At 39.7% G+C, this 22,715-nt stretch overlaps 1 protein-coding gene across 2 annotated transcripts in view; it reads left to right on the forward strand.

The window, feature by feature from the left end:
* The first annotated feature begins 6,891 nt into the window (after nucleotides 1–6,891).
* The window catches only part of stk11ip (serine/threonine kinase 11 interacting protein), a 29,982-nt gene continuing 14,158 nt past the window's right edge, over nucleotides 6,892–22,715 (forward strand). Inside the window, exons 1-17 of one of the 2 annotated variants that reach the window (XM_066666083.1) lie at nucleotides 6,892–7,036; nucleotides 7,645–7,712; nucleotides 7,800–8,002; nucleotides 8,149–8,223; nucleotides 8,350–8,445; nucleotides 10,423–10,530; nucleotides 10,624–10,695; nucleotides 10,808–10,937; nucleotides 13,839–13,942; nucleotides 14,985–15,074; nucleotides 17,698–17,739; nucleotides 18,370–18,540; nucleotides 19,484–19,556; nucleotides 19,657–20,088; nucleotides 20,315–20,517; nucleotides 20,761–20,871; nucleotides 21,348–21,555. In XM_066666083.1, the coding sequence (XP_066522180.1) occupies nucleotides 7,646–7,712; nucleotides 7,800–8,002; nucleotides 8,149–8,223; nucleotides 8,350–8,445; nucleotides 10,423–10,530; nucleotides 10,624–10,695; nucleotides 10,808–10,937; nucleotides 13,839–13,942; nucleotides 14,985–15,074; nucleotides 17,698–17,739; nucleotides 18,370–18,540; nucleotides 19,484–19,556; nucleotides 19,657–20,088; nucleotides 20,315–20,517; nucleotides 20,761–20,871; nucleotides 21,348–21,555 (2,185 nt within the window). In that variant the 5' untranslated portion in view covers nucleotides 6,892–7,036; nucleotide 7,645. Of the gene's footprint in view, nucleotides 7,037–7,644; nucleotides 7,713–7,799; nucleotides 8,003–8,148; nucleotides 8,224–8,349; nucleotides 8,446–9,218; nucleotides 9,277–10,422; nucleotides 10,531–10,623; nucleotides 10,696–10,807; nucleotides 10,938–13,838; nucleotides 13,943–14,984; nucleotides 15,075–17,697; nucleotides 17,740–18,369; nucleotides 18,541–19,483; nucleotides 19,557–19,656; nucleotides 20,089–20,314; nucleotides 20,518–20,760; nucleotides 20,872–21,347; nucleotides 21,556–22,715 lie in introns of those variants that run through there. The other variant, XM_066666084.1, reaches the window with a different exon arrangement.

Consider the following 22,715-nt stretch of genomic DNA (forward strand, 5'->3'; position numbering starts at 1 on the left):
GTCGACACACAGTTAGGTCAGGACGACTACAGCCCGAATGTTGTTCTCGTCTCTAAGTTGCCTATTGATTACGGGGAGGCTGGGAGCCGAGGTGTCATGCCTGCCCACCAAACAAGCTCCCATTAACCAGTCTGGAGGCCGCGCTTCGGTTGGCCCAGAGACTAATCGTTGTTTATTTAAGGGGTACAGAAATAGCCACCCCCCATGTGAGACCTTCGCCTGCAGTGGCTGTCCGGGACGCATAGACGGGGATTGTTTGCGCTTTGTGGGTGCCCTCTGATTTCATGGCATTTTACGTATTTCTTACTTGGCAGGCCTCCTCTCTCGCCTTGGAGAGTTTTGATGGAGAGAAGGGGACTTTTGAAATGCCAGGCCTTTGGGGGTGGAGGTGTGCGGGCATGGGGAGAGTGGGGGTGGGCAGGGCCTAGCAATGAAGCCTGGGGGTGTTTTTGCAGAACCTCATATGTCACTTTTGAAAAAAGGAACCAGCTGGAGGCCGGACCCACAGGCTCATAACCGGAGGCCTGTATGCTTGGAGTTTGTACAGCGTCTGGGGGCCTTCTGGGTGATGTGGCCAAGAAGCCACAGTATCTCCACTCGGTTAAGAGCAATTCCTATCAAGGACATTTCTCCGTAAACAAGTGAGATAAATTACACCTCAGCGCCGATGCCCCGCGGCACCGCCATACTGTATACTCCACTGTAAGGCCCTGGAACATACCTGTTAAAGAGGCCTTTTTTTCTTCATTAAGAGAGGATTCCACCATTAGGAGTAGCCAAACATTTACAGTACACAGTGATTCATTCTGTTCCAGTCAAAACCAGGCACGTTCATCTGCCACGGTCACGCCACACAAAGCCATAACGTAAGCACAGTGTAATAAAATGTGGCTGTGGTTTAATGGTGCTGAATATGTCTTGCATGTGAGTTACCTCTTCAAAGCTGCACTCTCAGCTACGAGTCATAGCGACTATTCTCCATACACAGGGATAATGAGCCATTTGGTTTGCTTTAGCTTGATGTATTTGTGCTACTTGTGCTTGAGACATTCATAATAAACAGAATTCCAGAAAAGCAAGTGACTCAGGGTAATCCATTTCCAAACCTCAAAGGAGTAAACTGAACTGTGTTGAATTTTATTATGACCGTACAAAGACCTTGTATTTCAAACCCGTTGCCAGATAAATACATCCCGATAAACTGGCCCCTTCCCTTGTCCATTTGTACTTTGTCTGCCTTTGTTAAAAGCCTAGTCTTCTGAAACATGGACCTTTGTTTATTCACTTGCCCCCATTGCCTTTAATTGTAAAATATTGGGCACAGCGTTCCCTTTAAGAGATCAGAGATAATGGAAATAAGAAGTGTTATTTTCTGGCTTTACTCATCTGTGGGTTTTCCAATCCGCTTGCGCAAAAGGAAGGGATTCCCCAGGGCACACAAAAAGGCCTTCACTTGTGGAAACAAATACCTCAGATTTAAGAAGTACACATTTGAGAATACAATGTTGGATTGTTAAATGCACAAGACTATCCCACCTCACCCCAAAAAACAAACAAAAAGAGAACCTAAAGCATCACCGTTGCTGTTGTTTTTAGTATTCATAGTAGTATTTAATCATTTAGTGGGTTTAGTTCTGTAGTTATGATTACTTTCATGTTACATACAAGAGTATGTGAAGGTTGGTAGTGTAGAGGGGAATGCCCATACTTTATACACTGGTATTTTGATCATGTTAATACACATGTGACAGAAATCATTAGGAACCTGTGTTTTATTCAGAGCATTCATTTGACTGGAATCAGCTTTTGACATTCGTTTCTGAATCGCTTTGATTTGCAAACAAGTAAGTTGCTTGATATTCATTTGACCCTTGCTGCCAACATTATCAAAAAGTTCAAAGCATAAGGGACTGCAGCCAACATCCCTGGATGCAGACAAGAGGAAAGCAGACTTTAGACTGAAGAGAACATTTCTTTGAATGTTGGAGAAAGAAGCAAGGAAAACATTAAAAAAAAAAGATCTTCAAGCTTAGACACTGTCTCAATGAACTGGGCCCCACAGTCGAAGTACCAAAAACCCCACTTCTAAGAGAGAGAAAAAACTTCCAGATCAAGGAAAGAACCTTCTGAGATAATGGTCTTTGGACAGACAAAACAAAATCAGAGCTTTTTGGGTAAATTATCCCAACTCTGTGTTCTCAGAAAAAAACAAAGCTTTCGAGGAAGAGAACATTATCCGTATTACGAAACACTCGCTAAAATTTTGGGGTTGCTTTGCTGCCTCTGGCACAGTGCACAGTGAAATCTGAAAAAATATAATCCATTTTGGAGAAAACGCACACAGCCAAGTGTCAGCGAGCTTAGTCTCAGTCACAGATGAGTCTTCCAGCAGGATAGTGATCCAAAACCTAATATACATGAGCACCCTTGAATGGATGAAGAGAAAATATTGGGCCTGAACTGCCATGATGTGAATCCTGATCTTTAAAAAAATCCCAGTTTAAAATATGCAGTTTCAACTCACACCCATACATTCAGCAATGCCTGCGAACTGTGCCAAAGTCAAAAACAAACCTTCATTCATTCATTCATTTATCCTCTGGAACCGCACTCAACGTGATCAAGTTTACTGTGGGTCTGGAGCTGGAGCCGAAATCCTTAGGTTCAAGGCAGGAGTAGATAGAGTGCCAGTCTATGATAGGGCAGCACATCAGTTACTAACACACCTACGTCTGTGGACAATTTGCATAGCCAGTCAACCTACCATTGTGGAAGGAAACTGGGGGTTATCCCTGTAGACACAGGGAGAACACATCAGCTATCTCAAAGACAATGACCCAAGATAAGAGTTTGAACCCAGGTGACTAAACTGCTTTAAGAAAAGTGACATTAAGAAAAGTGTTGTTAATTACAATAATTGGTTTAGCAGTGTCAAAAAAGCGGGAAACATCAACTTAAAAGAAAAACAAATTTATCTTGTCCCGTCTTTAGTTTACTTCCAGTTTAAAAATTCCTTCCTTCCATTGATATTAGGTTTCTCACCAAACAGATGACATTCATTCTTTCTTTCACTCATTGGCTGTAACCGCCTCTCCTGTTCAGGGTCGTAGTGGGTCCGGGGCCTACCCAGAATTACTGGGGGCAAGGCAGGGACACCCCCTGCAGGGGGTGCCATTCCTTCGCAGGGCGACACACACTCACACCTATGGACACTTTAGAGTCACCAATCCACCTACAAACGTGTGTTTTTGGGAGGAAACCGGAGCACCTGGAGGAAACCCACATGGACACAGGGAGAACACACCAAGCTCAAACAGATAATCCCAGAACCCTGGAACTACCTGTTGCGTCACTGTTTCACCAACAAATTGACAACATTCAAAAAAAGAGGAATCTGAGGGGAGTGCAGATGTGACATGAACCATGCAAGACCTCAAAGACCTCAAAGATCGTGCCTCCCCTGAGAAAATGACATTTTCAATTAAAGTTTAAACAGTATATATGGTTTCAAAGACATAAAATATTCTCTACATATGTCCACAAATGTCAACAATGCAGTTCAATGGAGGATCCGAGAATATTTTGGGATATATAACAATTTCTGGAATTAGTGATTTATTTTGATTGAAGGCACCATGAATGCTAATAAGCCTGTTTTTTAAAAACATTTTATTGGGAATAAATAAATAATAAAGCCTACTGAGGTTTAGCTGTTAGTTAGCTTTGATGTCCTTAAACTTTAAAACAGTTTCCCTTAGGTTTCATGTTTCACGTTCACAAACTCCAGCTTGCCTGTTTTACTGTTACTGGGTATATGAATTTATTATTAGCAATTAGCATTATGACCTAATTGCAGTAATCAGCTAGCATCACAATTAAAATGTCTCAAATATATCGGCAGTGCAAAACTATCAGTAACGTATTAAACATATAGAACGGTGTAAAAAACAAAACAAATAAAAAACTATCCGCACATCACATTTTTCTGGACGTGCTAAGAAAGGCTGTGTTTCCAGTTGTAATAGTTGTAAAAATGGTAAATGTGGATAATTTCCTACAAATATCAGTATGAATAAACCTAATCACACATCACAAACGTATTAGCTAACAAATTAAACAATAATAATTTAATTGTAATTATATTTCATAGTATGGTCTATAACAGTGAGGTTTAGCAAATAGATTAAGCTACAACAAACAAAAAAGTTGATCTTACCTTAGAATGAACAAAGGTCTTTCTGTTAATTGTCAATGTTTTTGACATTGAACTCTGAGTTCCAAATACCCTTTTCTGCTTAAGTAATTAAATAAAAACCATACTGCCAGTAACTTTTGGGTGATTAAGAGAGAGAGTACCACATCTTCTCTTTATCTCATTTTCAGAACTCTTAGCCCAAGAATAAACCACAACTGCCATTTTCACTCCAAAATGTGTTCTAGGAACTTCTATTTCATTCACTTTTCAAAGAAAGGATTTTAAACAGGTATCACATTTGATTATGTTTCAGAGGTGTGCTTGGGTTTTTCAATATTTTATTTCTATTTTTTATTATTATTTTTTTTTACATTGCTAGCACTGAGGTTTGTGTGTGTTGTGTGTGTTAAAGGCTATATATTCTTAGACATGATGCACATGGTGCGTGGAATGGTTAATGTAGGGTGGTTTTATCACTGAACCAGGAGTCAAACTATCTAAATGCTCCTGATATATTTCTGATTGATGAAGGAAGGAAAATTGTGGTGATTATTGATGTTGAATATTTTTATGATTGATATATTGAATTGTGCTACACATCAACATTCTAAAGTATCAATCACTGATGGGGATTTTAAATGCAAGTGTCTATTCATGTAAAGTGGTTAGTTAAGTATGTGGAAGTCTAAGGCAAGTTGTCTATGTGTGGCCTACAGATTGTAGGATTGGGAAAAGGGGAACGCTAAGCAGTGAGTTTAGTACCGCTCACTCTCAGCAGTTATAGGGAGCCTGTTAATCTGGAGAAGACACTGTTACCTGTATCTATTACAGATGTGTATTGTGAAAATGATAATAAATTATGTAATTTGTATCATTTGTATGGTATTTTATTTTATAGTTCAAATTCAAAATAAGGTATTTCAATGTGTGTGTGTGAAAGAGAGGGAGAGAGAGACAGTGGTCCAGGTTTAAGTCAGGTTGTGGGGACTTAAAGTCTGTTACAAACTTACGTGATATTTGTCCCCATAACTTTTCATTGTAGGTTGAAAACATAAAGGTAAATCTACATTTAGGGTAAGGTTAAGGGTTAGGCTTGAAGTAGTTAGGGTTAGGTTAGAGCAAGTCTCCAAGAAATGAGTGAAAGTCTATGACGTTCCTTGAAACCATGGAAACAGCAGTGTCTCTCTCTCTCTCTCTCTCTCTCTCTCTCTCTCTCTCTCTCTGTGTGTGTGTGTGTCTGTGTGTGTGTGTGAGAGAGAGAGAGAGAGAGAGAGAGAGAGAGAGAGAGAGAGAGAGAGAGAGAGAGGCTCCATCTGTTGGCCAACGTGCAACATGTATTTTGACTGATGATACATAGTCGTACACTAGAACCTATTCTAAATTCTAATTATGTTGCCCATTTCAATAATCCACACTCATGTCATACAAATGTTATACAAATGCCAGAGCATACCAGCTTTAAGAGTATAATGCCCCCCAGCACAAGACTGTTTGGTCATTCAACACCAGAGTTGGAGTGTCTTGTGTGATCCATAACAAATCACCTATCATCAGTACCTGAGCTCATTTATGTTTATGTGGTTAAATGCAAGAAATCTTCATAGCAATGTTCGAGTATGTTACAATGTCTAGGGTATTCTGAGAAGTTCAGAAGCTGCCACAGCCACAAAGAGGGGAATAACATTGGGTGAGGGAGTGTTTTTTCTAAAGTGATAGTTTCAAATCATCTAGCAGCACCTAATCTGCCTGCTGTCTCTTTGGGGATGTTAGACCTTTTAAAAAAAAAACTCAAAACACCTTAATGATTCAATTATAAACTGAATTATGCTGACTATATGATATTACAATATCACTGGAAAAATAAAAGTACGCCTTCTCTGGGTTTTATGTCAAAATATTTTGATGTAATAAAACATGTCAACAGAAACAGTGAACGAACAAACAAACTTTCCGTTTAAGTATATAATACATGGCCAAATGGACACCTGCTCTTAATAATAATTATTATGAGAAATTTAGTTTAAAATTAGTGGTGTCTTTGGTGTCGACTTTTGGTTGTGTTTTGCCCCCAGTCAGCTATCTCCTGTCTTACTGCTGGCTAGTTGTAGCAGTCAGATTTGAACTGGATATGTTTGCAAATTTCCATTTTCAGTGGGCAGCCATTGGGGCTGGTTCGACCCTCACGACCAGCAGGAAAATTGGGAGCAGGTGGGAGTGAAAGAACAGCACTATACTCCTCCCTTAATCCATGGCTAAAATGCCCTTGAGCAAGGCACCACCACCCTGCCCCCCAGACACCAGGGATTTCGGCCCACTGCTGTGGGTGTGTGAGCATGTTCACCGGGGATGGGTTAAATGCAGAAAAACACACTCCCTTGTACATTATACAATGACCAATAGCTACAAATTTCACATTTAATGTTTTAATTGTGTTCCACAGTCAGCTGCCTCCTGTCTAAATGAATGTGGGCCACTTCAGACAGGTAGAGCAATTTTAAATCCGGACAAAGATAGCATCCAGATTTAGGCCAAAAAAGGCCTGAACTTGTTAGCTAAGTGGGGTGAGGAGGCAAGTTTTGGACTTATAGCCTATGAAAGCGCTTCGGAGATGTCTGCAGCAGGGGGCGCTTTAACCCAAAGATTTCAGCAGTAGCGTTTTTGGCCTGTGAGGGCCGCCGTCGCTTTATTTTACAGCACTCACATGATCCAGAGTCCAGATGTCAACAATGAGAGAGAGATGAGAGCGAAACGCTTGAGCTTAAACAATGCTCTCTGATATTATACGGTGCATGAATATTTATTTCTGTTTGTCCACGGGTCGCTTTTTGTCTGACACATAAGGTAAACGAGGCTGTCATTTTAAACAATTATATTAGTCTATTGGGTTTGTTTCTGTTGTCATTGTGTACCGTGTTGGCTTTTCTAGGTTCGTAGCAGACTCCTTTACAGCCAAGGTTATATTCTCCTACTTCAGTTAACGTTTACCGAGCCATATCGAGTTTCACTTACTTTCTACACAAAGAAGTACCATTAACGCTCGCTAACGATGAATGGTTATGAACAAGATTAGCTTGTCTAACTTGAAATTTGTCTGGCGTCATCAAACAAGCTTGTCCCACACATTTAAAAATAGCATTGAGCTCTCTTTTAAATTTGGTTCATTTGCCAGGTGATTTTATGTTATAATCAGGGGCAGATTCACATAGAATAGTTAAATTTAACGACATGACCTACGCCTCGAGTCAAGCGTCTTGAATAGTTAAAAGACTTGAGGTGCATTTGGTGTCTAACTAAGAAACCTGCCTTTGGGAGGAGCTTAAATAAATAAATAAACAACCACACACGGAACTGTGTTCAGCTTCTATTCTGTAGACAGCTGGATTAGAGATTTCTTAAATTATTTCTTTGTATTGCCTGATATTGCTTGATGTACTTTTTATTCACCTCAGAATGCCATCCACCCGGGGTGGTCAGTCCACCCTTGTGCACAGCCTTGCAACACTATTGCGGAATAACGGTACTGTCCTGTCTCATCTAACCTCTTGTCTACAGTTTGCATGACTCATTGTGACACTGCTTCTCATAAGCTTTCCTTCAACTCCAGGTGACTCTGTTTTGGATGGTTCAAGCACTCTCACACTGAAGGTGGATTGTTTGCAGCATTTGACACGTCTCTTTGAGCAGTACCTCCTCTCACGCACACACCAGCATGGCTTCCTCGCCCTACCTTCTCACCCAGCCGACACCACCTCTCTTTTACAAGTGCAGTTCCTTTTCGACATGCTGCAGAAAACCGTCTCACTCAAGGTATGATCTTTGCAAAACCTGTTTAAATTTAGCTGTTGCTGCAACCTGTCCTTTAAAATCCTTCACTGTCACAATACCCTTAGGTTCTGCTGACTATAAGCAACACTCATTAGTGTTTTTCACTCATGTCTTGCTTTAAAACATAGCTTATTAATCCACCTGGCTCAAGACTGCAGTCTGTCGTGAAAATCTTCCCCTTTAAGTCGCTCAAGCACTTGGAGGTGAGCAATCTTCTGACTACACATACACTGGTGTTATCATATTCATTTGTTGGATCAACTATGTTCATGTAATTTTTGTTTTCTGTATATTATCGGCTGGATGCTGATTTTGGTGCATGGATATAGCTGAAACGAATTCCCCCTCATTGTCTGGAAGGCCTGCAAGGTGTTTACTCACAGCTGGAAGTCTTCACCTGCTCCAAAAGCCTCAGCTCCCTGGAGGTACCAGGGCCTGAAATTAGCACACAATTAGTTACAAGTTACAAACACGGCCAGTCATTCAGAATTGTTTCCAAGTTGAGGGATTTCTTTGATAACCACGTGAAAGGATGAGTGCTAAATGCTGCATATGGCTAAAAGTATATTGCCGTTTTTTTAAATATAAAATAATCTTGTTAAAATACATTATTGATAACAATTCAGCTGTTTAATTGTATCATTTTTGGCTTTTATTTCTTTTACTGCTAGATGCATCCATTTCAGTATAAGAGTATAAACAGATGGTATTTGACTAAAATTGGGCAAGACTATAAGGTTGCATCATATGATGAGACTATGTTTGAAGACACTCTTCAGTACAGTCCTTTCTAATATTAGTTTTGTTTATGGAGGATACAATATAAATGCAGTCGTGTGAAAAAGTTAGGACACCCCATGAAAATCCTTGTCTCTTTGAACATATTTAAACCTATGTACATTTGAGCTTCATTTGAACAGTACTGAGAGATGGAGCTTATGTAACTAAACCAATAAAACTGAAGAAATTACTTATAAACATAAGTTGTACAACTTAATGATCAAAAGTGTACATTTCTTGTAAGGAAAAAGTTAGGACACCCCCACATTTATTACTGTTTAAAATGTTGAGATTTAGATTCAGGTGCACCACATCAGCTGCAAATGATTATCCTTAAAGAGGACTCTGGAGGAGGCTGCCTTATTTAAACCTCAAACATTAGTTTGATTGGCCCTTGATTATTGAAGTGAGTGATATCACCATGGCGAGACCTAAAGAGGCCTTCAGAAAGAAGGTTATCGATGTATATGAGTCCGGTAAGGGATCTTAAACAATTCAAAATCAGCCATTCCACTGTTTGGAAAATAGTGTACAAGTGGAGAACATTTAAACCAACTGCTAACATGGCTAGGGCAGGCCATCCAAGCAAGTTCACTCCAAATGTGTGGTCTCCAACAATTCTAAAATGTCATCATAGGACCTACAAGTAGCTCTTGCCACAGTTGATGTCAAGGTACATTCATCTACCATCAGAAAAAGAGTGCACAAGATTGATTTTCGTAGGAGGTGTGCAAAAAGACATCAGGGCAAGACTAAAGTTTGTTAAAGGGCTTCTAAACAAAGACCAGGACTTCTTGAACAATGTGCTTTGGACAGATGAATCCAAAGCTTAATTATTTGGGCACAGTAACAGAAGGTCTGGCGCAAACCAACACAGCATTTGAGCACAACACTACCATACCAGCTGTGAAGCACCAAGGTGGAGATATCATGGTTTGGGGCTGCTTTGCTGCACCAGGGCCTGAAAAGCTCTCCATCATAGAATCTGCTATGATTTCTTCACTGTATCAGAGGGTGCTTGAGGACAATCTGAGGCTATCTTTCCAAAAACTGAAGCTGAAGTGGATCTGGATCATGCAACATGTCCACAACCCAAAACATTCCAGTAAATTCACAATGAATGGCTCAAAAATAAGAAATGGAGAATTCTGGAATGGTCGAATCAGAGCTGGATGTTAATCCTACTGAGATGCTCTGGGGTGATCTGTGCATTCAAGAAACCCCTCAAACATCACACAGTGGAAAGAATTCTGCAAGGAGCAGTGGGAAAAACTTTCTCCCTGTTGATGTCGGAGACTGGTGGATGGTTACAGGAAACATCTAATTGAGGATATTTCAGCCAAAGGGGAAAATACCAGCAATTAGGGCGTAGCGTGTCCTAACTTTTTCCTCATAAGAAATGTACATTTTTGTTCATTACATTTCACAACTTATGTTTAAAAGCCATTTCTTCAGTTTTATTTGTTTAGTTATGTAAGCTCCCTTTCGCAATACTGTTCAAAATATATTTTTAAATATGTTCAAAAAGACACAGATTTTCATGGGGTGTCCTAACTTTTTCACATGACTGTACATTGCATGGATATAAAATGTTTTTTAATGGCGTCTGCATTTTGAAACAGGAGCTGTTATCACTTTGTGGAGGAGATCTAAGCTCTGCACTGCCATGGTTAGAACTTCACACCCTCAACTTCAGCTACAATTCCATTTCCTGTCTTGACGAGTCTCTTGTAAGGCACTTTTTTAATTCTCTCATCTTGAATTGCATCTTGTTCATTTATATTGTAATATCTTTGTTGCATTTCATTTGTTTTCCCCCCCAGAGTTTACTAAATGTCCTTAAGTCCCTTGACCTGAGCCACAACAAGATCCAAGACTGTGCTGAGTTCTTGAAGGTGGGCTTAACTTTTTATTCTGCTTATTATCCAAGGATTTGCTGTGGATATATTTTAGTGTACCAGGACCATGGAGAATGAATGTGCTGGCTGTTTTTCTTTTTATCTCAAGCCACTCAGCGAGCTGGAACATCTGAACTTGGCCTACAACAACCTGCAGAGGGTACCAGTTCTGGGTCTGAATGCTAGGGCAAAGCTGACCACGTTAGTACTAAGGAACAATGAACTGGAAACCATTAATGGTAAGAGCACTGCAAGGAACATCAGATGTATCTGCTAAGGATTAAAACCACACTAAGTAGTAGTTTAACTTTAAAATTGTAGCTTTAAATGTATCGTGATGCTTCACTGACCTGTAATAGGGAGAACAAAGCCTCTGTCATTACTGTTCAAGGCTCAGCACTGGAGAAACAGCACTATGTAACCTTTGGAGGCAGGTCGGGAACTACTCCCTCTCCTACCCTCCCTCACCACCTTGATTTCAGGGCAGTGCTATAAAAGTGTATTATACTTTGCAATTGTAGGGAGAGCCTAGGGGTACAAATGCTAAATCTTACCTAGTGTTGCTTTAATGGTTTTATGCAACATGGTTCATTACATATATATTTGATGTTTGGTAGATACACTTATCCAGATTAATTTACAATACATGTTGCATAGGTAACTGAATGTATTAGGAGCCTTTCTCAAGGAGTCTTGTGTGGTGTACTTACCCAGGCAATTATTTAAACCTTAACTGTGCATAGGGCAGCAGAGATACATGTAAAGATCTAATACAGTACATAGGCAAACAGATATTATCCTTATGAGCATCAGAGAGAAAAAACACAACAAAGTTCAGTCTAGCAGTTGTTGCCTCTGGTACAGCCAGGCAATTTGTCATGATTATGTTCTTCTACCACAAGTCTGGGAAGCATTATTGAGTTAGGCTTCCTTGGTAGTCCATATTTGGCCATGGGATGCCCTTTGGGCAGGCTTTTTGTTTGTGTAATCCCCAGCAGTACCACATTTGCTGTTCGGCAGATCAAGACAGGAACTGGAAAGCGAGTCGGCTGTCAGAGGGACTGTTGGCTGTGGAGTTCTACCAGTACATCATCAGGCCTTATTTGGGCTGATTTTTTTGCTGTTGGCATTGTGTTCATAATGATGATGTCCAGAATGTAATGCGTCTTTGTCTAGGTAGTAGTGTATTAGTGTTTTAATGAACTCTTCAGGGTTTTTCATGATCTCACTGGTTTTAGGTATGAGTTAAGAAATTATTTCCTCCATGAGCATCAAATTCTATAAGCAATGCTTTAATAAGATTATACAAAGCTTGTGCACAATCCAACACGTGTAAGCAGTGGGTGCACATTAAAGGAGCAATCTGTAATACTGGCAGCAAGTGTTTAACATGGGAACTGCAATAGAGATTCAACACAGTGGAGAGAATTTTCTGCCCCCCTCCTCCCCAGACATGTAGCTCATGCAGGTTGCTAGGTTGAAGAAAATGTAACATACACAACGAGCTTAGGATGAGTTTATGAATTTTGGAACATCGTAGCTAAAAAGAATGTGACAAAATCAACCTATTTACACAGAAACGTGTACGTAGTTTCAGTAAAATATCAACATACACTAGCAAAATACAAAAAAAGTGAAAGGCCAGTGTTTTGCCTGCATTTAACAACTTTTAATTTCCCTTTCTACCTTAAATGCTTCTACTAGATGAGGTGGATGTTATCCAATTTACTTTTCTTTTCCACCTTTTTAGAAGCCAGATCCTTGTTCACAAGTTTTGCAATCAGTTTGAGGCTAAAATGGGCCACCTAAAATAGACGCCTGTGCAGGGCTAAAGCACTATCTTTTGGGGGGTGGGACTATTATTTCTCACTTTCTTTGTTTAAAATTCACAAAACTAGTGTACATTTTTTCACTAAGAAGAGCCACTGCAGTTTCCTGCATTTACAATATTTGATTTTCAGTTGCCACCTTAAATATTTCTACTATAGGAGACCGATATTATCTTCCTTATCCATATTTCCCTTCCACAATACATGCCATTTTGGAGGCAGATCTTTGTTCTTATTCAAAAAATTTTGTTCCACCTTAAATTGGTCAGTTTACAAGTCTCATTGTCATTATTTTCCAGCTTATTTAAAAATCGGACTATGCAAGACTGAAGATTTTGAATAGAAACTATTATTCTTATACATTTGTATTTGTATACTTTTGGCTCATTATCTGCTGATCAGGAGAAAATGAGACAAATCTGGATCCGTTCTGTAGTTTTGCAGACTCCAAGCTGTCTCCATCTTTCTCTGGTCATGGAGATTTTTAGAAGGATGGCCAGGATTTTTAGGTCCAGTAGAGTCCAATGTTATTTCTGGTTGCTTGCTTTCTTCCATGGCTTTGTGCCAATTGTTGTGTGTTCTACCTGGCAACCAGGGGTGTTCGGATATCAGTGTGATAAGACAGTGGGTGGATCACAGGCCAAAAACAAAGACCCTCCTCAAAGAAGAATATACTGGTTGTAGCACAGCTGTCAGAGATGCCAATGTTTCAACTTTAACATGCTGTTTTAATTTCTGATGACACACCCTGGTCATTTTATGACTGAGTACAGTAAATATATTACAGATGGCTCTTTAAAGTAGCCTCCCATGTCGCCATGGCCTGGAGGTTAGGGAACTGGGTTTGTAACCGGAATGTTCAATCCCCAGGATTGAAGTGCCCTTGAGCAAGGCACCTAACCCCTAACTTCTCCCTGGCCGCCATGGCTCGGGCTGCCAACTGTTCCGGCCGTGTGTTCTCACTGCCCCCTAGTGTTCACTAGTGTGTATAAATGTGTTTCACTGCACGGATTGGGTTAAATGTAGAGAACAAATTCCTCTGTGTGCAAGCAAAGTGGCAAATAAAGTGACTCTGATTTTAATTAAGTTGATTAAGTTTAAAACATAGGTCTTTAAAAAAAAATCATGTATATATTCTCTCACACAGCTACCGAATATGTGTGTGTAATAGTAACTGCAATCTATTTTTTTAGATATGTTTTTGTATCTATACTTTTAGACTCACATTTAACATTTTTTTTCATACCTTATGTGTTTTAATATGTTGGTTATATAACAGGTGACTGCTTCACTGTTCCTTGTTTATTCCAGGAGTGGAGCAGTTGTCTTGTCTTCAGCATCTTGATTTGGCCTACAACCTTCTAATGGAGCATTCTCAGCTAGCACCTCTGTCCCTACTCCACAACCTCTGTATAGTAAGAAAGTCTAATTCCTACAGCATTGTGTCATCAGTACAGCAACTATATATGTGCTTGTTTCCTTTATTATGGCTCTCTAGTCTTTCACCCTGCTCTTTAATGGTCAGGACCTCCCCAGAGCTTGTATTTTTGGGTGATGCATCATTCGCAGCTTTGCAGTGACCACACTGATGTGGTGGTGGTGGTGTTATAGTTTGTGTTGCACTGGTATGAGTGAATCAGATAAAGCAGCGCTGCTGTAGTTTGAATATTCTATATCCACTCTGTTGTTGTTAGTCATTCTCTAGTCACTGGTAAATGGACGCTGGATATTTTTGGTGGGTGGACTATTCTCAGGCTAGCAGTGAAAATGAGGTGTTTAAAAACTGCAGCAGCACTGCTGTGTCTGATCCACTAACACCACCACCACCACCACAACAGTGTCAGCTAAAAGTGATCCACCATTTGAATGATACCTGCTCTGTGGTGGATTTCTTTATATCTTTTTTCTGGATCTAACGTAGTCTTGCCAATGCACTTGTTACTTACTGCCACATTTTACAGTATCTTTTTTCATGTAGCATATAATTGGCATTTTATGCGTGGCATAAAATTTAGCTTACATACTAACAGACATGAAATTGCAGTGTATCGATTGTGTTTATAAATTTTTTTAAGAAATAAATAGCCTTCTTTTCTATATAAATGGGCCAACATCCTATATTCTTACATGGGTTATGATTAATTCACTGTGCTGTTTATATTAACAGATTAAACCAGATTAAACCAGTCCTGCTTGTTTTCTTCTTGCTTAATTTTTTTTGGTATGCTTTTTGAAGGCTGGTTTAATTTGTGGCCTTGGTGATATATTGAGTTGCATGTCTCAACAATTTTGGTTTAAAGGGTGTGTATTTGTTCAGGCTACAGACATCTATGCTATGATACTGAAGAGAACCAGTCAGAGAAAATGTTCTCCATCACCAGAAAAGCTTTATAGTAATATACTGGTGATTTGTTGAAAACAGTTTGCTGATGTTTGTATGTGTCATTTGTTTTACAGTTGACTCTTGAAGGAAACCCCTTGTACTTTCAGAATACACACAGAAACACAACTGTCTGCCACCTTTCACCACGAGCTGCTGTCAAAGGAGTAAGTCACTGCATTGAAATATTGCTTATCAGTGTTTTATGCAGACACAGCAAAGTACACAATGGCTACGTTCACACAGCAGGTAAAAGAGGCCCAAAAATCTTTTTCCTTATATGTGACACAGATGTGGTGTTTGTGTGGCTGTGTGAACAGCACAAATCACATTGAATCTGACTTTTTAAAATCAGATTTGGGTCACTTTCCTATGTGATTTCACATTGAAATCCGATCCATATCTGATCTGTGATAACAATTTGCGTGATTGGAATTCATGTTATTTTTATGTCATTTCGGCCGTTGTGAATGGTCTGTGGACTACGGTCCAATGCATTTTCCTTTTAATTAGAGGATTTTAGGACATGGAAACTGACTGGACAAAGCATTTTCATTTTGTAAAATTTGGGAAACAAAAATCCAGGTTCCTGTTTCTCATTTATGAGAAAATAAAAAGTTGTTTGATTTTGTTCATGTCTGTATGAAGCTGATTAAAAACCTGGCCAATTTGCGCTTGGGGTGAAAGAAACATCAGTTCATGTTTTAACATGGCGCTCATTTGGAATGAGAGATAGGGTCTTTAGCGATACAACACTGCACAGTGAACCAGTCCAGTCCCATTCCTTCAATTAAAAAAATGAAAGTGCTCTTTATGAAACAAACGGATATCTCCTTCTCGTTAGAAGCTGAAGCACTGTTCTTTTGAGCATGCAGGGCAGTTTAGGAGCGTACTCTGTTCAGACTGATGTCAGATATAGGTCACACTTTTATAGACGGTGTGAACAGCAGAACAAAAAAAATCAGAATTGATCACTTTTACCTGCTGTGTGAACATAGCCAATGAGTCTCAAATCTCAGTTTATAGTGAGATGCCTTACTGAATGATGAGTACACAGGCAGCTGTCTACGTAAACAGAATTCTAACCAGCATTCAGCCTTATGAAGTTATAGATGTAGTCACCCCTCGTTCCCCCACTGTAAGCGACAGATTTTTACTTTCTTCAGCTCTCACAAACACCTTAGAATTAAGCCTCACGTATAACAGTCCTGTGTATTTTTGTGCTATTTAGTCATATTTTCTCTGGAATGGAGAAATAGACAGGAATTTTGACAGGGCTTTTGTTGCTAGCCACATTTAAAGGAGCAAGCTGTAATATTGACACCAAGCGTTCATAATCAGAACTGTAACACAGTTTCAAAAAAGTGGAGAGCGCTGTCTGCCTCCTCCCCCTCCTCCCCAGATGTGAAGGAGGCTCGAGCAGGTTGCCAGTTTGAGGGAAAACTGAACAAACAAGCAAGAGATGAGTTTAAAAACGTGAACTGTAATAGCTAAGAAGAATGTGCCGTAATCAACATGTTTACAAATAAAAGTGTTCATCATTTCACTAAAACATCTACCTATGCAAAAAAAGTGAACATGTGGCCGCTATTTCCTGCATGGGGAAGAGGGGGGGGGGGGGTAAACACTTTCAGCATTTTATCTTCAAAAGAATGTCTTGTGCTGCCTCAGCAGCTGAGGAAGCTTTTAAAGTTTGCTTATCATTAGTTCATAACATGATATCTCAGTAGGCAGCATATTTAAGAGTTGGTACAGCCGATTTGTCATATTATGAGTAAAACCTCTCTGTAATCTCTGAGCTCACTGGGTTTTGAGAAAGATCTCATTTGTCTAAAGGTTTGTAGACATCCCTTGTTGACTCACATTGTTGACGCATATTGAAATTTGAACGCAAAGTTTGTATAATTGCCATGGTAAAAAAAAGAACACAAACTTGCTCAATACCAGTCGTAAACAAGAAAATCTGTGAAGTGATGGAGCACCATTCATTATTTTCAGATGTGTTGGAACTACTGTTAAGATCCAAAATGTGTCGTTCAACAGTAACACATGCTTCAGTTTTTCCTCTTTGAATATTCACAGGAATGTTCCAAAATACAACATTTGATGTACAATATTGTGCAAATGTACAATAAAATAATACCTCTACAATAACCCATCTATGACAGTGAAAACACACACAAACACACACTGTTGATTAGGGACCGTGAATACAGGCAGACAACCTCTTTCTGTGCTTGGGGAGTATTTGGTTGATAGGCTCTTTGCTCATTAGCACCTCAGCCATGCATTGTGGGAGGAGACAGCATTGTTCCGTCACTCCCTCTGCCCCAAATTTCCTGCCAGTTGAGAGGATCGAACCAGCTGCCTTCCGGTTCACTAACATTTAGGCCATGGCTGTCCCTAAAAGATCTAGTGTAAAACCTTTCCTGATTAGTAACTTTTACTGCAAAACAGGAAGCCAAACAACCAATTAACACCCTTAAATTCAGAAGAAATATTAGGTGGAATGGTGTGTTCAACTTTCTGTTCATAAAATGTGTCTCCATAAAGTTTTTTTACATTTTTAAAAAGGGGGTTTGAGTATAGGAAAGTTACGCCTACAAGCGAACTGATTTATGTTGCGTTGAACTTTAATCAGACTGTTAAAAGGTGCAGTTATAACGCAGATTAAATGTACACACTGCAGCATACACACTTGTCTGTTAAATATATGGTCACATCTAAATGCAATGTGTAGGTCTTCACAAACTGCAGTATGACCTAACTGAATGCACCTTTGTCTTTTAGCTTCTATTGGATGGTTCTACACTCTCCTCCTCAGAGCTTGAAGTGAGTATTGCTTTTCTTTTTTCTCATTTATATTCCTTCACAGTTACTTCAAAGATCTGTAATACAGTGTCATTATATAAGTTCAGTTACTAATATTTCAGTAGATATAAGCATATCTTTTAGCATTACTTAAAGTATACTTGTTTTGCCTAAGGTATTATTAATAGGAAAACCAACATAAAAGGGATGTAGAAAAGATGCTGGTTTATGTTGAGCTTGAAAAGATTCTGTTGACCAGGGTTGAGTTTTTCACCATAGTAACACTGAATAAATAGCATGAAAGGAATGTGTGTGAAAGGCTCGGATGCCTGCAGTGCAGATTTATTACAGTCAGACGAGAGCATAGTACTAAAGCATACTTTTATTTAAGCAATGTAGACATATCAACCGTACATATAAGAACAATGTAGTTTATTAATCAAGTGACATTTGTGTTTGAGTGACTGGGCAGAAGCTCAATCAGTTGTAGACAGATGTATAATTTTTAAATTTTTACATACAGATTTACATTCATCATATTATTAAAGGGATTTTATTTATTTTATATTTTTATATTTTAACCTGATGTGCTCATATTTAATACATTCCTCAAAAGCATATTAATTGTACTGTTTGTATCTGATTTTGCAGGTCCTGCCAAAACCTGGGCAGCTGATTGGTCAGACATCCCAGATGCACCAGTTTCCTCTAGCACCTGACCAGGCTGTACAGGACGTATCAAGCGGAGGTGGAGATTTGAGTGACAGTCTGTCTGTTGGTGACTCGGGAGTAACCAGAAGAAAATCTAGGAGGAAATCCAAGGTGAGGATGTACCCCAAAACTGTCCATGTATTTCTGATTATTGTTTCAGTGTCATAGACATAAGAAATAATGATCAAAAATCATACATAAGTTGTGTACAAAGTCTTTGAAAATGCTCCTATGAATTAGGTGTCAAAGTTTCTATTGGACTCGCGTGTAGTTTAAAGCAGTGTCTATGATTGTTGGGAAATGCAGTTCTCTGGTTTGTTTACGTTCAGAAGTTCCCCATTTCTTTAGGTGTAATTGGATGTTTGAGGAGACTTGTTTGTACATGCCTGAAATTGAACTATTATTAAATTTTAAATTCACTGATTAAATTACCAAAGAAGCTCATTTGTTTAGTTTTGTAGCACTTTCGGTTTGTGTTTACTTTCACACAGTTAGTGCTCTACTGAATTTAGCGTGAGTTCCATCTACAGCAAAATATGTCAATATTAATATAATATATATATATATATATATATATATATATATATATATATATATATATATATATATATATAGATTAATATATATATTAATCAATATATATATTGATTAATATATATATTAATCAATTATAATGCTGTCTAAAACTTCCAATATGCCGTGAGCAGGGAGAGAATGCCTAGCTTACCGTAAAGAAACCCTTTGTTTTTTAACACATTTTCTGTTACTGGGGCTTTGTTAAATACATTAGACTGGTTTCAACAACCGCAAACAGACTGGAGGGAAGCAAAATGAATTTTATAAAAAGTTTTTGTTGTGAACATCGCATGTAAAGACCATGCTTTGGAGATCTTTGCACAAAGCAGTTTGCTTATATTTAAAACGGAGAATTAGCAATGTAAGTATAGCACTTATAATTAACATGGCTGAAAATTATATCATAAGACTTTTAACAACATTGTTTTTGCTTTATCTATTTAGTCTTTTGTTAACAAATTTCTATCTGTAAAATAAGGTAAAGGTGAGGAGGGCTAGCATCTCAGAGCCCAGTGACACGGACCATGAATCCAGACCATCTACTTTACAAGGTGAGTGTGGAGGGTTTGCAATTGACTGTGCAATTTTTTATTTTTTTTTTTGCAATTCGATTGGTCCTGTTCCTTTTTATATTTCTGTCTATTTCCCTAGACATTGTGCTGCATCACCAGAAGGACATTGAGAGGATGGACAGCTTTCGGGAGCAGATGGGAGAAGACTGGCTTCGCTACCAACATCATCTTGATAGCACACCTGCCCCTGTGACTGGCCCCAATGTAGAGAGAGTCACAGCGCAGGTGATTGCCAACCACTGCTGCACCCCATCCCCTGCTGCACTTGAAAGCATTTCTCCCTACCTGGAGTCCCTACCTGCACCGCTACTCACCTCTGAGCCCAAAAGAGAAGAGGAGGAGTTGGAGAGCACAGACCTTCAACCTGAGACTGAATCTACACTGCAGTGGACAGGCCAAAGTCTTGTGGACACCGAGTCTACCCTGGAGATGAGTATAGGTGATCCCCAAGCTGCAGGAAAGGCATCTGCTGACCCTGCACTTCCAGAGGAGGAAGAGGAAGACCTTGGAGGTCTGTCTAATCCTTGTTAAAGTGTTTTTTCTAAGATATAGTTAAAAATGTATATCAAATTAATACTTTGTACAACCTCACCAATTACCTGTTTATCTGGCCAGGGTTTTGCATCGTCTTTGGCTAGTATTTGGTTTCATCTACATAATCCTGCAGTAGAAATATTCCAAAAAATGTAATTTAGTATCTTCTGACCTGTAACAGTTTCTTCTGTATGCTCCCTCAGTGGACCTCTGTAGGCCTATGCTGGTGGGAGTGCTCTCCGAAGACGAGGGGCCTGACGGGAGGAAGGCCTCAGAGCCGCTGTTCCTTCGGGTTCGCCAGGGACATATTCTGGAAGTGGACATGCACCAGGGGAAGGTCACGAACCGACTGGAACTGGACAGCCTGCAGCAGCTCACTACCTCACAAGCCTCCTGGAAAGAGAAGGTCAGATCTCAGGCCACCTGGACAGAGGTCACATCCTCTTGAGTATCTTGATTCTCAGTTCATTTTAAGGGACCATCTGCCTCTTCCAATGTCAAATAGTGTAATTCAGTATCTCACTCTGAATTTTCAGTCACTTCTACTTTCCTTAGTTAAATATGGCTAATTTCCAAATAAACATTTGAAATTAACACTCTAATATGTATCTCTCTCTCTCTCTCTCTCTCTCTGTCTGTCTCCCCCTAGGAGAAAGAGAGGTCTTACCCAACACTGGAGTTGCATTTCAGCTACATCAGTAAAGAAAGACGAAAACGGCGGTACATTATGCTCGATGATGACCCCCAGCAAGCCTTAGAGGTGTGTGTAATTATATCGAGTGTTCAAGCTATGCATTTTTTGCATGTTTGTGCACAGTTGATAGATTTTCATGTTTTTTTTTTTTTTCATTTTCTTTTTTCAATAAATAATTTAGCAACAGTGGTGACTTGTTCTGCACTATTTCAGGTGCTTAATGAAAGTGGTGCCTTCCATCTACCGTCATAGACACTTTATATCCTTATTATTTAATAGATAATTAAACCCATGTGGTGCATATTGGTAATCACTCTTTTATTAATTTAATTTTACGTAACGGGACATTTTATTCATATATCACAACACATCCATCAAACCTTAAGACTGACAGGTAGTTTATCAGAATCTACCAAAACAATGTCCTGCGGACAGATATGCAGTACTTGTGGAATGGAACCTGTGGTGGTATGTCATTAGTGGTTTATCCTTAGCACAGAGACAGAGGCCTGTTGCTGTTACTAATGGCTTGTTTTCCTCAGGCTCTGGCTGAGGTGCTCTCGAGAGTAGTGGAGGAGAACAAGCGGCAGGTGGAAGAGGGAAAGCCGCAGGGCGTGCGACTTCAGTGTCTGAAGTGCAGAACTGAGTTCTTCCAGCCTGCAGCTGAAATCCTGGCCAGGGCCTTCTCTGAACCAGATGGCTGTCAGGGGCATCGAGATGAAATAGGGTCTGAGAAAGTATACAGTTCAGGTAAGAATTCATGGAAAAATCCATACGCTCTGCCTATGCCTTAGGAAAGAGGGAGTGGACTGACCTTGGCATGCATTCCCGGGACAAATACAAACATGCTTACCCTTCCGAAAATAAGTCTGATTAGCAACACAGAAATTATCATGTGATTGTGGCCTTCGTCTCCACAACATTTACCAGAATTCTCTCCTGAGGTGCTTTATTCCCTAGAGTTGTACTTTTTTTCGCATGCTGCGGCAGGGATATGCGCATAGAAAATAATGAATCATACTATTCTTGTTGGAACATGACAGCTGCTCCATTCGATCTTCTAATAAACATTCTGTACTGACGTTGTAAGGGATGTGCCTGGTCCAGCTGAAAAAAAAATGCAGTACTTGAATCACATTTGCTATACTACTGTTTCACTTAAAATAATAAGCACAGTTTAGGGTATATTTATATATAGTTAATATATGCTAGAGGGCAGCACTGTGGCGCACCAGGTAGTGTTGCTGTCACACAGCTCCAGGGTCCTGGTGACTGTCGGTGAGGATTTTGGTGTGTTCTTCCAGTGTCTCTGTTAGTTTTCTCCGGAGGACTGTGGTGTGTTCTCCCTGTGTCTGCGTGTGTTTCCTCTGGGTGACTGTCTGTGAGGAGTGTGGTGTGTTCTCCCTGTGTCTGCATGGGTTTCCTCCGGGTGACTGTCTGTGAGGAGTGTGGTGTGTTCTCCCTGTGTCTGCATGGGTTTCCTCCGGGTGACTGTCTGTGAGGAGTGTGGTGTGTTCTCCCTGTGTCTGTGTGGGTTTCCTCTGGGTGCTCTGGTTTCCTTCCACAGTCCAAAAACACAGGTTGGTAGGTGGATGGGCGACTCAAAAGTGTCCATAGGTGTGAATGTGTGTGTCCTTTGCGAGACTGGTGAGGTGTGGAAATAGTTGCTTGTGTGAATGTTAGGGTCTTTTTGAAGGGAAATACAATGTCAATAACACCTTTGGGAACAGCTTTTGTTGCGCAGACAAAGCTGTATCTTGTCGAATGGTTGGTTTTATTTTGTATTTTTTCAACAGTAAAATGAATATTGTTTTTAACATTTGTGGTGTTGCACTACGTATTTTGTAAAGATTGTTTGGTGTAAGTCACCAACTTGGGCCTTAAACCGTACATTCAGATGTGTGTAGGGG

The sequence above is a fragment of the Hoplias malabaricus genome, chromosome 3 (assembly GCF_029633855.1).
Source record: "Hoplias malabaricus isolate fHopMal1 chromosome 3, fHopMal1.hap1, whole genome shotgun sequence".
Lineage (NCBI taxonomy): Eukaryota > Metazoa > Chordata > Actinopteri > Characiformes > Erythrinidae > Hoplias > Hoplias malabaricus.